Here is a 14,961-nt window from a genome sequence, read left to right as displayed (position 1 = left end):
CAGATACAAAATATGACTATTGCCTCTCTAAATGTAGTAGATGTATCAGGAACACCATTAAAGGTCCCAAAACTTTCTCCTTGCATGGTATGCATGGGACCCCTAACTGTTGAACATTCTTTTCTGTTAATTCCTGGATCCCCTCACAAACTTGCTGGGGAGGGATTTACTATGCAAACTACAAGCCACAATGATGTGCTCCCCAGATGGCTCTATATCCTTGGAAGTGCCTGAGGAATCTTTAAATTTACTCCCTGTACTTCTCTCAGAGAGCCAAGAGGGAAAAGAGCCTCCCGCTTTTGAAATACCTACAGATATGCCAGAGTCTCTTTGGGCCACATCTTCTTCTGATGTAGGCTTACTTAAATCAGCTGTTCCTGTGCAAATTAAAACTAAATCCAGCCTACCTCCTTCCATTCCTCAGTATCCTCTCTCAAATGAGGCAATAGAGAGCATTACCCCAGTAATAAACTCATTAATTGACCAGGGCATCACAATTTCCTGTAAATGAATACAACACACCCATCCTGCCTGTTAAAAAACCAAAAAGGGGGCCCGATGGCAAGCACCTCTATACATTCGTACAGAATTTGAGGGCTATGAACAATCACGTTATAAAGAAACACTCCGTAGTTTCCAATATCAATACTCTTATTTCCTCTATTCCTAGCACAGCCACATACTTTACAGTAGTGGACTTATGCTCAGCCTTCTTTTCCATACCCATACATGAGAACTCCAGGCATATCTTTGCTTTCACCTGGAAGGGCTCAAATATACATAGAGTTATTTGCCACAAGGTTTTGTAGATAGCCCTAGTTTATTGGCACAAATTTTGAGCCAAGATACAGATAATATAAAATTTAAAAACAGCAAATTAATCAAATATGTAGATGATCTACTTTTGGCTTCAGCAGACGCAGAAGCATGTCAGGAAGATAGTAAAGACCTTGTTTTGGAATTACACAAAAGAGGGCATAAGATCTCGAAGGATAAGGTTCAGTGGTGTCTCCTCAAAGTAGAATATTTGGGGTTCATTCTGACAGTTGGTGCCTGTTCTATTTCTCCCAAGCGAATTTCAAATATTAAAAAAAATTAAGCACTCCTACCACTAAGAAACAGTTAAGAGCAATTCTGGGAGCAATAGGGTTTTGCAGACAATGGATCCTTTGCTATGAGGAAATTACCAAACCCCTTATAACAGTAACAAGAGATTCAGTCTGGACCCTGGACCACTTAAAGTAGAGCCAGAATACCTGTCAACTCTATCAGATATAAAACAGGCTATCCTACTTGTCCCTGCTCTAGGCATCGCAGATTACAACAAACCATTTACTTTGTATGTACATGAGCGAAGAGGGGTAGCTTCAGGTGTTTTAACTTAGACTTTGGGACCTTCTCAGCGCCTAGTTGCTTATTATTCAGTCCAGCTGGACCCAGTAGCTTCAGGAGCACCACCGTATTTTACAGGCGTGGCTGCTATAGCTTTACTAGTGACAAAAAACTGTTGATCTAGTATTGGGATGCCCATTAACAATTATGTGCTCATATAAGGTAGGAGCATTGTTGCTAAGCAGAGAACACAGGCATTTTCTGATCAGCAAATTACAACTTTGTTAAACAACAAAAATATTACTCTAAAACTTGGTACAACCCTTAACCCTGCCACCTTGCTTCCATATTTACCAACTTCAGGAGAACCATTACACAGCTGTGAAACACTAGTGTCCATGGCAGTAAAGCCTTGAGATAATCTCTTGGATATTTCCTTAAATAACTCAGATCTGGTCTTATTTACTGATGGTTCTTCTTTTATGAGGGATGGCGTACCCTACACTGGAACTGCTGTAGTCACAGAATTTGCCACCGAGTGGTCGGCTTCATTGCCCTCTAATATTAGTGCTTAAGGGACAGAACTCCTAGCTCTGAAACATGCCTGTATAATTTCCAAGGGTAAAAAAGGCAACAATTTATATGGATTCTAGATATGCTTTTGTCATTTGTAACTCAGTTGGGATGCTATGGCTCTAGAGAAGATTTTTAACCTCAGCTGGAAAATCCATAGCTCATGCAGAAATTATTAATGAAGTTCTTTCTGCTCTCCAGCTGCCTGAAGCCCTAGCTATAGTTAATTGCTCTGCCTATACAGGTGGCACTGACCCTGTCTCTAGGGGAAATGACCAAGCAGATACTGCTGCAAAGCTAGAAGCCATAGAAGGGCCTGAATTAATTTTAACATTTACAACCACTGATGATTTAAAGTTATCATTTTCCTATAATGAAAAGGAAGTGGAGAAATGGAAACAAAAATTCAAAGCAAAACAGACTAATGGAGTACGGATGTCATCTGAAGGAAAACCCCTGATCCCTAGAAGTTTCTATCACCAAATTTCCCAATCTGTTCATAAAAATGGTCACATTGGTACCCAGGGCATCTTGGACTCTGTTAAGAGAGTATGGATAATTGAAGAAAATGACAATGGTGACACATCCTTTCAAACCTTATGGGATGCAGCCAAAGCAGTACTCAGAGGAAAATTCATATCCCTGAGTGCATATATTAACAAATTAGGGAGGCCAGAATGAATTGGACATGCAAATCAAAAAACTTGAAAGTGAACAAATTAAAAACCCCCAGAAGAAAACCAAATTAGAAATCCTAAAAATTAAGGGAGAAATCAATAAAATTGAAAGCGATAGAACTATTGAACTAATAAATAAGACAAGAAGCTGGTACTTTGAAAAAACAAAATAGACAAAGTACTGGTCAATCTAATTAAAAAAAGAGAAGAAAAGCAAATTAATAGTATCATAGATGAAAAGGGGGACCTTAGCTCCAATGAAGAGGAAATTAAGGCAATCTTTAAAAACTTCTTTGCCCAATTATATGGCAATAAATATGCCAATCTAGTTGATATGGATGAATATTTACAAAAATATAAATTGCCTAGACTAACAGAAGAACAAAATAGAATTCTTAAATAATCCCATATCAGAAAAAGAAATCCAACAGGCCATTAAAGAACTTCCTAAGAAAAAATCCCCAGGGCCTGATGGATTCACCAGTGAATTCTATCAAACATTCAAAGAACAGCTAACCCCAATACTATACAAACTATTTGACATAATAAGCAAAGAGGGAGTTCTACCAAATTCTTTTATGACACAAACATGGTACTGATTCCAAAGCCAGGTAGATCAAAAATGGAGAAAGAAAACTATAGACCAATCTCCCTAATGAACATAGATGCAAAAATCTTAAAACAGGATACTAGCAAAAAGACTTTAGCAAGTGACCAGGAGGGTCATTCACTGTGATCAAGTAGGATTTTTACCAGGAATTCAGGGCTGGTTCAATATTAGGAAAACCATCCACTTAATCGACCATATCAACAAGCAAACCAAAAAAACCACATGATTATCTCAATAGACGCAGAAAAAGCCTCTGATAAAATATAATACCCATTCCTATTAAAAACACTAGGAAGCATAGGAATAGAAGGGTCTTTCCTAAAAATAATAAACAGTATAGATCTAAAACCATCAGCTAACATCATCTGCAATGGGGATAAACTAGATGCATTAGATCAGGAGTGAAACAAGGATGCCCATTATCACCTCTACTATTTGACATTGTACTAGAAACACTAGCAGTAGCAATTAGAGAAGAAAAAGAAATTGAAGGCATCAAAATAGGCAAGGAGGAGACCAATTATTGCTCTTTGCAGATGATATGATGGTCTACTTAAAGAATCCTAGAGATTCAACCAAAAAGCTAATTGAAATAATCAACAACTTTAGCAAAGTTGCAGGATACAAAATAAACCCACATAAGTCATCAGCATTTCTATATATTTCCAACACAGCTCAGCAGCAAAAATTAGAAAGAGAAATCCCATTCAGAATCACTTTAGACAAAATAAAATACTTAGGAATCTATCTCCTGAAACAAACACAGTAACTATATGAATACAACTACAAAACACTCTCCACACAATTAAAACTTGAGCAATTGGAAAAACGTTAACTGCTCATGGGTAGGATGAGCCAATATAATAAAAATGAACATCCTACCCAAACTTATCTATCTATTTAGTGCCATACCCATTGAACTTTCAAAATTTTTTTTTACTGAATTAGAAAAAACAGTAACAAAGTTCATTTAGAAGGACAAAGGATCAAGGATATCCAGGGAAATAATGGGGGGAAAAAAGTACAAAGGAAGGTGACCTTTCAGTCCCAGATCTCAAACTCTATTATAAAGCAGGGGTCAGCAAAACAATTTGGTACTGGCTAAGAGACAGAAAGGAGGATCAGTGGAATAGGCTTGGGGTAAGTGACCTCAGAAAGACAGTCTATGACAAACCCGAAAACCCCAGTTTTGGGGATAAAAATCCATTATTTGACAAAAACTGCTGGGAAACCTGGAAGACAGTGTGGGAGAGATTAGGTTTGGATCAACACCTCACACCCTACACCAAGATAAACTCAGAATGGGTGAATGACTTGAATATAAAGAAGGAAACTATGTAAAGTAGGTGAACATAGAATCGTATACATGTCAGACCTTTGGGAAGGGAAAGACTTTAAAACCAAGCAAGACATAGAATCACAAGATGTAAAATAATAATTTTGATTACATCAAATTAAAAAGATTTTGTACAAACAAAACCAGTGTAACCAAAATGAGAAGGGAAGCAACAAATTGGGAAACAATCTTTGTAACAACAACCTCTGACAAAGGTCTAAGTACAAAATTTTTAAAGAGCTAAATCAATTGTACAAAAAATCAAGCCATTCTCCAATTGATAAATGGGCAAGGGACATGAATAGGCAGTTTTCAGCCAAAGAAATCAAAACTATTAATAAGCACATGAAAAAGCGTTCTAAATCTCTGATAATCAGAAAAATGCAAATCAGAACAACTCTGAGGTATCACCTCACACCTAGCAGATTGGCTAACATGACAGCTATGGAAAGTAATGAATGCTGGAGGGGATGTGGCAAAGTGGGGACATTAATTCATTGCTGGTGGAGTTGTGAATTGATCCAACCATTCTGGAGGGTAATTTGGAACTATGCCCACAGGGTGATAAAAGACTGTCTACCCTTTGATCCAGCCATAGCACTGCTGGGTTTGTACCCCAAAGAGATAATAAGGGAAAAGACTTGTGCAAGAATATTCATAGCTAAGCTCTTTGTGGTGGCAAAAAAACTGGAAAATGAGGGGATGCCCTTCAATTGGGTAATGGCTGAACAAATTGGCAGGTTTTCCTGCCAAACAAATATTTGTATTGAGAAGATGGCCTTTTTTACTAATGGGAATCTTGGTGGTCAGTAAAAATTCAATTTCCTGAAACCTGTCCAACTTACTCTTCTCCTTTTTAACTTTGGGAGCAGCTCCTTGTCTATCTCCTGTCTCAGATATATTGTGGGACAAGTTTTATTGGTTGTCTGATTTGATAAGAGCTATTCTTAGTTCTTTTGGTCTTTGTCATGTAGATGGACATGCTAAAATCCTTGTTATTATTATAGCCAGGATGTTTGCCCTAGGGCTTGATTCCAACCTAATGATATTTGTTTGCATCTAGAGGACCTCACCATTCACAGGGAATTCTTTTTCAACCTTGACTTTGTGCTGTATCTCATCTTTCATATTGACAAAAACTTTTAGTAAACATGTATCTCCCAGTAGATACATACAACTATGAAATAAAAGTATCATTTTAATAAAAATTCTTAAGTATGTAAGAGCTACAAAGGGGTATGTAAGGGCCAAGATGGCATTATTAGTGCTGTCTATGGGCATCAGGAAAGGCTTTTTGGAGGAGGTTGGGGACATCTGATCTGGGCTTTATTTATTTTTTTACAGTTTTTGAATTAATTTATGTAGTCAATTTAGAACATTATTCCTTGGTTACAAGTATCACTTTATTTCCCTCCCTCCCCTCCCCCTATCATACCCGCAGCTGATGCGCAATTTCATTGGGTATTACATGTGTCCTTGATCAGAACCTATTTCCACGTTGTTAGTGTTTGCATTAGTATATTCATTTAGAGTCTGCATCCCCAGCCATATCCCCTTGACCCATGTATTTAAGCAGTTGTTTTTCTTCTGTGTTTCTAGTCCCACAGTTTTTTCTCTGAATGTGGATAATGATTTTTTCTCATAGATTCCTCCAAGTTGTTCAGGATCACTGCATTGCCACTAATGGAGCAGTCCATTACATTCGATTGTACCATAGTGCATTGGTCTCTGTGTACAATGTTCTCCTGGTTCTTCTCCTCTCACTCTGCATCAATTCCTGGAGGTCATTCCAGTTCCCGTGGAATTCCTCCACTTTATTACTTTGATTTGGGCTTTTAAAGTACGGGAAGCCATCAAACCCATGCTGTCTCACATGATCATAGTTGGAAACTGAGGACTGCAAGTGGACCCCAGAAAAGATGAGACACCCACTGAACCCACTGAACTTCTCCCACTAACTTCCTCTACTATTGGCTATGATTGTTGTTCTCTCCCCAGTTATAGGAGAAGTAATATGAGAGCAAATACTCACTATATTTATACATATGCCTCTATAATCCCCCTAGAATAATAGCCCCAAGATCATATACACAGAAATAAAATCTTTAGATCATTATCCATTACCCCCTTCTTTCTCTCTCAGCAGAGGCACATTCAGATGCCCCACATCCATTTCAAACCAAACACTCAGGTACATCAGTCACTCTTGTAAGCATAAGTTGCTGCAACACACTTCACTGATTCTATTTTTGTATGATAACCAAGAGCAACATAACCAAGTGCCTGAGTGAAACATAAAGAAAAATGCAACTTAGAAATCAGAAAGATTTCCCGATTCTGAAGGAGTGCGGGGCTTGCTTTTATGGTGACTTCTTGTCCCTTTCCCTCTTCACAGGGACCAATCACAGTTTCCAAATTGTCTAGCACTGCCCAGGGGGCAGTGTCTGTGGGATCGACTTCTCACCTCCTGAAGGTTAAGTTCTCATCAAAAAGATTGACAGATTCCTGATTTGATTGAATTTCTAAGGGTTTGAATTCTCCAGGTACATTGCTAGCTTCTCACTTAGTACTAAGTAGGGTGTTCAATCTTTTGTTGATTCAATTTAAAAGTAGACAAATGGGGAGTTAATCCTGTCTTCAGTCTAGTGAGACACCAATTAGGGGTACTTAAGTCAAGTGTTAACTCAGGATAGACAATAGAGTAAAGAATTCTCTTTCGCAAAACATGAAATCTTCCACATAATTGATTAAATAAAACATAATTCAATTGAATATGAGTGAATGGAAGGCAGCTTCTATTTTCTTTTGTTTCCCCAGAACTTTGCACATGGTAGATGTTTAATAAATGTTTGTTGAATGGAATTGATATAGATGCTTTCAAGAAAACGTCTATCTCATTTATACCAGTGTCATCAGTGTGAAAAGTTTTGGTTTCACTTCCATCTTCTGAACAGCTTATTTTTAAAACTTTCTATTTTTGCATTCTTTGTTCTGTAACTAATGCTAATAATAGTTGACATTTATAGAGTAGTTTATAGTTTACAAAAGGACTTTACATGATTGTAAAGATAACATCTCATTTGATCCTCTAGAGAATGTGCTAGGTAACTCAAGTAGGTGTATCCTTATTAAAATGAGGATATGAGGGCTTTAGAGAGGTAGAGTAAATTCCTTATATGTAGCATAGAAGGCCCTTAATAATGTTTGTTAAGGGGCAGTTAGGTAGTCTAGTCGATAGAGAACCGGGCCTGGCGTCAGGCGGGCCTGGTTTCAAATCTGGTCACAGAATACTTCCTAGTGGTGTGACCTTGGGCAAATCTCAAGTTGTCTTCTGACTTCAAGTCCAGTGGGTTTGGGTTTTTTTTTTTTTGTTTGTTTGTTTGTTTGTTTGTTTGTTTTTGCTATTGTAAACTGAATTCTTTGAGTCCCAGTCTCCATTTTTTAATCATTTTAAAGGACTTCATATCACACTCAAGACTTTGGAATGTCTTGGGTTTTTCCTGACTACATATTTTTTTCTCACGTTAATCACTTTCTAGCTGGACTATCTTACTCTCAATTCTCTGAAATTAACAGTTACTTGTCAGCCTCAATTCATTTCAAATAGATCATGTAACACTTATGAGAAATGATTGCAGCAACTTAGTTGATAAAAATATTGTCCTGTTTTAGGTTATAGGAAATGGATTCTGGAAGAATGAAGGGGAAACACAAGAAGTTTTTTCTAGATAGATCCTTATTATCAGATTTTAAGCCCCCAAATTCTCTAGCTTCACTCCTGTCCCTAACTTATTTGCATCACTTTTCTGCACCCTTCTTATTGATTTGTTTCACTTTTTCTAGACTGGTTAGGGAAGAGAATATATTTATGTCTCATCATGTCATGGGGATGAATAATATCTGGGAGACTATTTTAAAAAGTGTTCACATTTCCAATTCAGAACTTTTTATAGTTATACTGATATATCTTAAGACATGGTCTTCTTTCAAAATAAATCTTTTAAAATTTCAAAGTTTGAAGTTTTAAATATGTCCAATCTCCTGTTTGATTTTTATTTTGATGAATTTCTGCTTGGGAAAGCAACAAAGCTTTACTTTGGCATATTTCTTAAGTTTCTATTTTGTTTCTTCATTATTACCTTAGGTTAATTATGGGCTAAAATTATGAATTTTTAACGTTATCTACAGGATTGTTAATCCCACTCTGGAACAAACCAGGACAGCTAGTCACTTGACAAGCATTTGAGTATCTCTCAGAAAATATTTTGGCCTTATTTTGACATGTAAGACTTTGCCAAAGACATCCAAGTGACTGTGTAGTGTGTCTATTGACACAGATTGAATATAGCCTTTTTTGCTTGATCAGGTGTTCCTTACTCTCTAGGTGGACTTCTTGGTAATATAGTGGAGTCACTGAAACAGTATATCATTGGTTCATATATGTCATAGGATGTGGTTCTCTTTAAAACCGTGCTGACTGTTACATATTTGTTCTCAAATCTTAAAAGGTCAATGACCCATCATGAAGAGTGAAGAATGAACTATTGAGATCTTCTCACTACATCTGTTATTAGTATAGAGGCTATTTGTGCTTTAAGAAAACAAAACAAAACAAAACTGCAAGAAGGAAAAATAATTTTGGCATCTTGGTGGTTACATAGAAGTAAATAAAACAGTCTTATCTTTTCCTCATTTCTTATAATTAGCAGATTTCATTAAAATGTTGTTTTTGGCAACTATATTTTTTGGTCCCGTTTTGACTAATTCTCATTGGCAGACTTTTCCAGTCTTGTTATAAAGTTTGATTCCATCCATATACTGTAGCTATAGTGGGCTTTTTGCTGTTCTGTGAATCTTGCATCCTATTTCCTAATCTCATGCCTTTTTGCTAAATGACCCCCATAGGGGACAGCTGGGTAACTCAGTGGATTGAGAGCCAGACCTAGAGACGGGAGGTCATAGGTTCAAATCTGGCCTCAGATACTTCCTATCTGTATGACCCTGGGCAGGTCACTTAACCCCCTTGCCTATCCCTTATGACCCTTCTGCCTTATTGATTCTAAGGTGGAAGGTAAGGTCTTCAAAACATAAAAATAAATAAATGGTCCCCTATGCCTGGAATACTTTCTTTTCTTGTTTCTCCCTCCTGACTTACCTTGCTTCTTTTAAGATGAGGCTCAACTCCTCCCTTCTAAAAAAAGCCTTCTTCCCTCTTCTCTTCTCTCCCCTCCTCCCCCATATAAATCACAATTTTACAGTCACAGCTGTTGTTATCCTTCTGAGATTACTAAATCTCTTAAGTGTATTACTAAATACACCAAGTATGTCTTGTTTGTACTTAGTTGTTTACATATTATTTCCTTCGTTAGAATGTGAGCTCCTTGAGGGCAGGGCTTTTTTTTGGCCTTCCTTTATATCCCTAAGATTTACAGTACCTGACATAAAGTAGGAATTTAGTAAATGTTTGTTGATTAAGAAAGAGAGGGAAAGATTTGGCAACTGATTGGATATGTGAGGTGAGTAAGAGTGAGAATACAAGTTTGACATTGATGTTATAAACCTGGGTGACTAGAAGGGTAGTAGTTCCCTTGACAGAGAAATCACTAAATATTCTCTGGATATCAGCTTTTTTTTTAATATTACAGAAATTGATATAATTTTGCTAAAATATTTGCTATTTAGTAATGAGGGAGGGGTAGAATAGATACATTAATGCTTGCTAATTTATATCAGGCTCTTATAGCATGTAATCATTAATGTTCTGAGAGTAATATGATTTAATTTAAAGTATGTACAAGCCTATGAACAGGTTTATAACAGAATTTGACTATTCCCACTTTACAGGCTTTTTTTCTGTTTCAGTAAAAGATATAGTTTCATATTTGTGTCCTGAACTAAACTATAGAGTATGAAGTCATATATCAAAATTCATTATTTCATTTAAATAAAACACTGAAGAAAATTGCCTAATTTTTCCATTGCTTTATGAAATAGTTGTGTTTTAACAAAGTTTGCTATGACACAAATTAGAGAAAATTCCCATTATATATTCATTTTCATTGCAAAATTCCTGCATATACTTTCCCCCCAAAAAAATTGGGTTAGAAAAGTTTGGCAGCAAATGGACCAAGATTGTGACCAGCCAGGCCAGCTGGGTAGCTTAGTGGATTGAGAGCCAGGCCTAGAGACGGGAGGTCCTAGGTTTAATTCTGGCCTCAGATACTTCCTAGCTGTGTGACCCTGGGAAAGTCACAACCCCCATTGCCTAGCCTACTCTTCTGTCTTGGAACCAATACATAGTATTGATTCTAAGGTGGAAGGGAAGGATTTAAAAAAAAAAAGATTGTGACCAGCTCAATGGCATGCTGGTTGATGAAGTATGCCAACTTTTTGTATCTGCCAAAACTGTTTCTTTAGCTTCCACTTTACATTTTCTTTGGTCCGAATACTTTCTAAATCTCACCTTTCCAAAGATAGCCATTTCCCTCTATTCTGGAAAATTACTTACTGTAGACCCAATAGCTTACTGTAGAAACTCCCCTTCTCCTTTTGTTTAGCTAGCAACAAATCTTAAAAGTTCTGGTTTCTGTAAAAATGAAAAAGCACCATATTAATTGTAGACATTTAAAATAGTACACATTGTATTTATGATAAGCATTTACAATTTGGGGGTAAACTTGCAGTGTATCTTCTTGGTAAGCTTATACTTGTTATCCCTGTTATGGTATCTGAATTTATATTGTATTCTTTAGGAAGATGACTAGCTCATGTATCTCTTGGAATTGGGGTGCTCCTCCTCATTTTATGAATTTATTCCCATTCTCACAAAACTTCTTCCTTCATGATATAACTCTCTATTTCCTTTTCTTATGCTTTTAGGTGTCTGTGGATCTCAGCAGTAGTTCTATTCGTGTGGCAATACTAGAAGGGAATGGAGAACGTATTCTCATGGAAGGAAAATTCACCCATAAAATCAACACTGAAAGTTCTTTATGGAGCCTTGAGCCAGGGAAATGTGTCTTGGTAAGGATAATCTATCTGGTCTGATATTTTAATTTGATTTTTTCCCATCTTTAGTGTTTTTGAATTTTTTAAAATAAATCTATGGACTTCTGATGACTTATTTGAAATAAAAAGGTAGTGACATTTATAGTTCCAATTGGAGCAAATGATGGAGTGCCTATTTTCCACAATTTCAGTGAAAAATGTAATTTTTGGTGATCTTTATCTACTCTGAATGTTGTCTAAGTCTTCTGAGAAGATCCATCTTCTTCCTACTACATCACACTGCTTCTATATTGTGTTGAGAAGTCATATACATATTAGCTATGAATCAGTGTTATGTAACACTATCTTGATATAATTTCAGTTACTTTGGGGCAGTAATAAGCTCTGTTTTTTGGGGGGGGGTATTAAATGAATGTGTAAGTGTCTGTGACCACCGAGTCCTGCTTGTTTTCTTCTTTTTTCTTTGGTGCATTGATACATCTGTGATCTCATTCAGGTGGATATGCTTTTTGGTAGTATAGGTCTCAGGCTACCCTGTCATTTTTTGTCTGTCCATATTGTTCTCTAAATCCTCCATGGTCTCTCTGCCTAACATATGGATAGCCTTCTTCAAGATCTCTTAACATTTCATGGATGCTAATAGAACACATAGGCAGATCTGTACAACTGGAAAATAGTCATTGCTTATGAATAGGTCAAGCCAATATATTTAAAAAAACAATTCTTCCTAAAGTCACTAATTTATTCAGTGCCATTGTGCTAGCCTGCCAAAGAACTATTTTATAGAACTAGGGAACAACAAAAACAGAATTCATCTGGAAGAATAAAAGATCAAGAATTCAAGGGAACCATTGAAAAAAAAGTGAAGAAAGGCAGCTTCGCTGTACCAAATTTCAAACTACATTACAAAGGACAGTAATCATCAAACCAGTTTGGTACTGGCTAAGAAACATATAGTGGATCAATGAAATACATAAGGTACACAATACAAAGTAGTAATTAACCTTAGTAATTAGTTTTTTTTTTGTTGTTGTTGTTTTTTAAAACCCTTACCTTCTAGGCAATAGGGTTAAGTGTTTTACCCAGGGTTACATAGCTGGGAAGTGTTTGAGGCCACATTTGAACCTAGGACCTCCCCATCTCTAGGCCTGGCTCTCTATAACAATCTGGCCAGCAGTTGTTATATAATTTTCCTTTGTGGGTTTTAACTTGGGAAGGAGAAGGGAGTCTGAGGAAAATGGGTGATAAATGAAGACTTAAAGACAAGTTAATTGATATGGGGAGCAGCACTTGCTCCTATAATATTTTCCTTTGAAAACTAATTAACGGAAAATATGAGATATAAGAGAACACATGGAAGAAAGAATTCCTAGGTAGAGATAAAGAGAGATAGAAGGAGAAATTCCGAAGATGCAGGGATCAAGAGAGGGAAAATGTGCTGCCCTCTCCCATTTATTGAGGTGTGGATTGGGAGGTGTTCAATGAATACATAACATAGCATAGGTGTTTAACATTGGTTGAATTGGTAATGACGAAAACAAAGAGGTGAAGATAAATCCAACCCTGCTTTGCAAATGAGTGTTCTCTGAGCAAAAGTACCTGCTCTATGTTAATGACCTTACTGAACAGAGGAGGCATGGCCAAGTCAAGAGCCAGCTCATGAATCATACAATGACCATCAAGAGGTCTGACCATGAGTCTGGTAATACAATATCAATACATCAATAACCCAGCTGCCCCCCAGTAATTAGTTTTTGATAAACCAAAATTTGACAAAAAATTTTAGGCAAACTGAAAAGCAATATAGCAAAAACTAGGTGTAGATCAGCATCTTAGACCAAGATGAGGCAAAAATAGGTACATGATTTAGATAGAAGGTGATATTGTAAGTGATGTTGGGGAACATGGAAAATTTTACCTGTAAGATCTCTGGATATGGTGTAAGAATTGAAATAATATTTCTACCCAGGTATATATTTTATAAAGTTTATTAGAAAGGGTAGACAATCTTCTATATAGGAATATAGGAAGGTATACTTCCTATAAGTAACCTGAGCATGTGGTCCCTAGCCTGCAAGTCTCCTCCTCCTTCCCTCTCACCTGCCTGCTCTGTTCCCTACTTCTTCCTTCCTCATTCTCTTCTCGCTTCTCCCTCTCTTCTCAAGCCCAAAGCCTTGACTTTTATTGACATACAGCATGTACAGGGACGCAGACCTGGCACAACTGTGTTATGTCAGGAATGTTGGATGGACAGGTCAAGCTACTCAGGAAGGGGAGGGGATGACACAAGTGAGACAGAAAGGATCACAAGAAGTAAAGTGGATATTTTTTTGCCTTCATGAAATTGAAGAGGTTTTACACATACAAAACCAATATAGCCAGTATTATGGGAAACTGGAAGTAAATTTTTAATAGTAAGTTTATTTAATAAAGGCCTCATTTTTCAAACATATAGGTATGGAAGACATGTGTAAAAATTAGAGCTGTTCCCAAGTGGATCAAGGGATCAAGGATCAAAAGATATGAACAGAAATTTTTCAGAATAAATAAGAGTTATTAATAGTGGTATGAAAAAATGCTCTACATCACTAATGGTTAGAAAAGTACAAATTATAACCATTCTGAGATAATACCTCATATCTATAATATTTAGTAACATGACAGAAAAGTATGTGAATTAAATATCTGGGTGTTCTCCAACCCAGTTCAATCCTAGAAGCACTTACCATGGCATTCAGAGTCATTTATCTGACGGCCTGATGTGATAGCATGATGGCACGATGGAGGACAGGAGGTATGGCATATGAAAGCTGTTGACCAATAGAAAGATCTGGGAGAGATGCTTAGGTTTGAAAAGCTAGTGCAGGAAGCTCAGTTACTCTCTTTACTCCTGCCCCTGTTCCTGGTCTGATGCTTTCTCTTGAGTTTTTATCTTGCTTGCAATCTCTTGCAAATTGTGGCATGGAAGAGACCTGGCCAGGCTGGAAATCTGGAATCTGATCTTAACTTTTTTAAGTTAGAAAGGCTGGAAACCTTCTTTCTTTCTTTTTCTCTATGAATAATTATGAATTTAGAATAAAATCTCCTTGATTAATTTTTATTCATAACAAAGGGAAAATGATAAATGGTACAGAGGTTACGTTTTTTGGTGCTTCTGAAATGGTATGATCCAGAGAGTAGTGTGGTCACTGCTCTTTTGATTTGCATTCTAGTCCTTACCCAGGAAAGGCCCCTGTTTCCTTACAGCCTCAGGGGCTAGTGTTCTCCTCCCTGGAACTTCCAGATTTGAATCATGGAGTTGTCAAATGAGGTACATTTTTAACAATATTTATCTATAAACTAACCTTTGTAAGGAAAAAAATTCTCTTCAGTTGTGACATTTTTTCTATTCTACCACTGGCACACTAGATATACTCTCATAGACT

The 14,961-nt window shown here is 36.8% G+C and overlaps 1 protein-coding gene across 5 annotated transcripts in view; it reads left to right on the top strand.

The window, feature by feature from the left end:
• The window catches only part of NUDCD3 (NudC domain containing 3), a 155,877-nt gene that overhangs the window by 100,687 nt on the left and 40,229 nt on the right, over positions 1-14,961 (top strand). For all 5 annotated transcript variants that reach the window (XM_001370190.4, XM_056813041.1, XM_056813042.1 and 2 more), the window contains one exon: positions 11,408-11,551. In XM_001370190.4, coding sequence (XP_001370227.2) covers positions 11,408-11,551 — 144 coding nt within the window. The remainder of the gene's footprint in view (positions 1-11,407; positions 11,552-14,961) is intronic.

Source organism: Monodelphis domestica, chromosome 1 (assembly GCF_027887165.1).
Source record: "Monodelphis domestica isolate mMonDom1 chromosome 1, mMonDom1.pri, whole genome shotgun sequence".
Lineage (NCBI taxonomy): Eukaryota > Metazoa > Chordata > Mammalia > Didelphimorphia > Didelphidae > Monodelphis > Monodelphis domestica.
The sequence above is the reverse complement of the archived record's forward strand: the minus strand, read 5'-3'. Positions and strand labels throughout refer to the sequence as shown.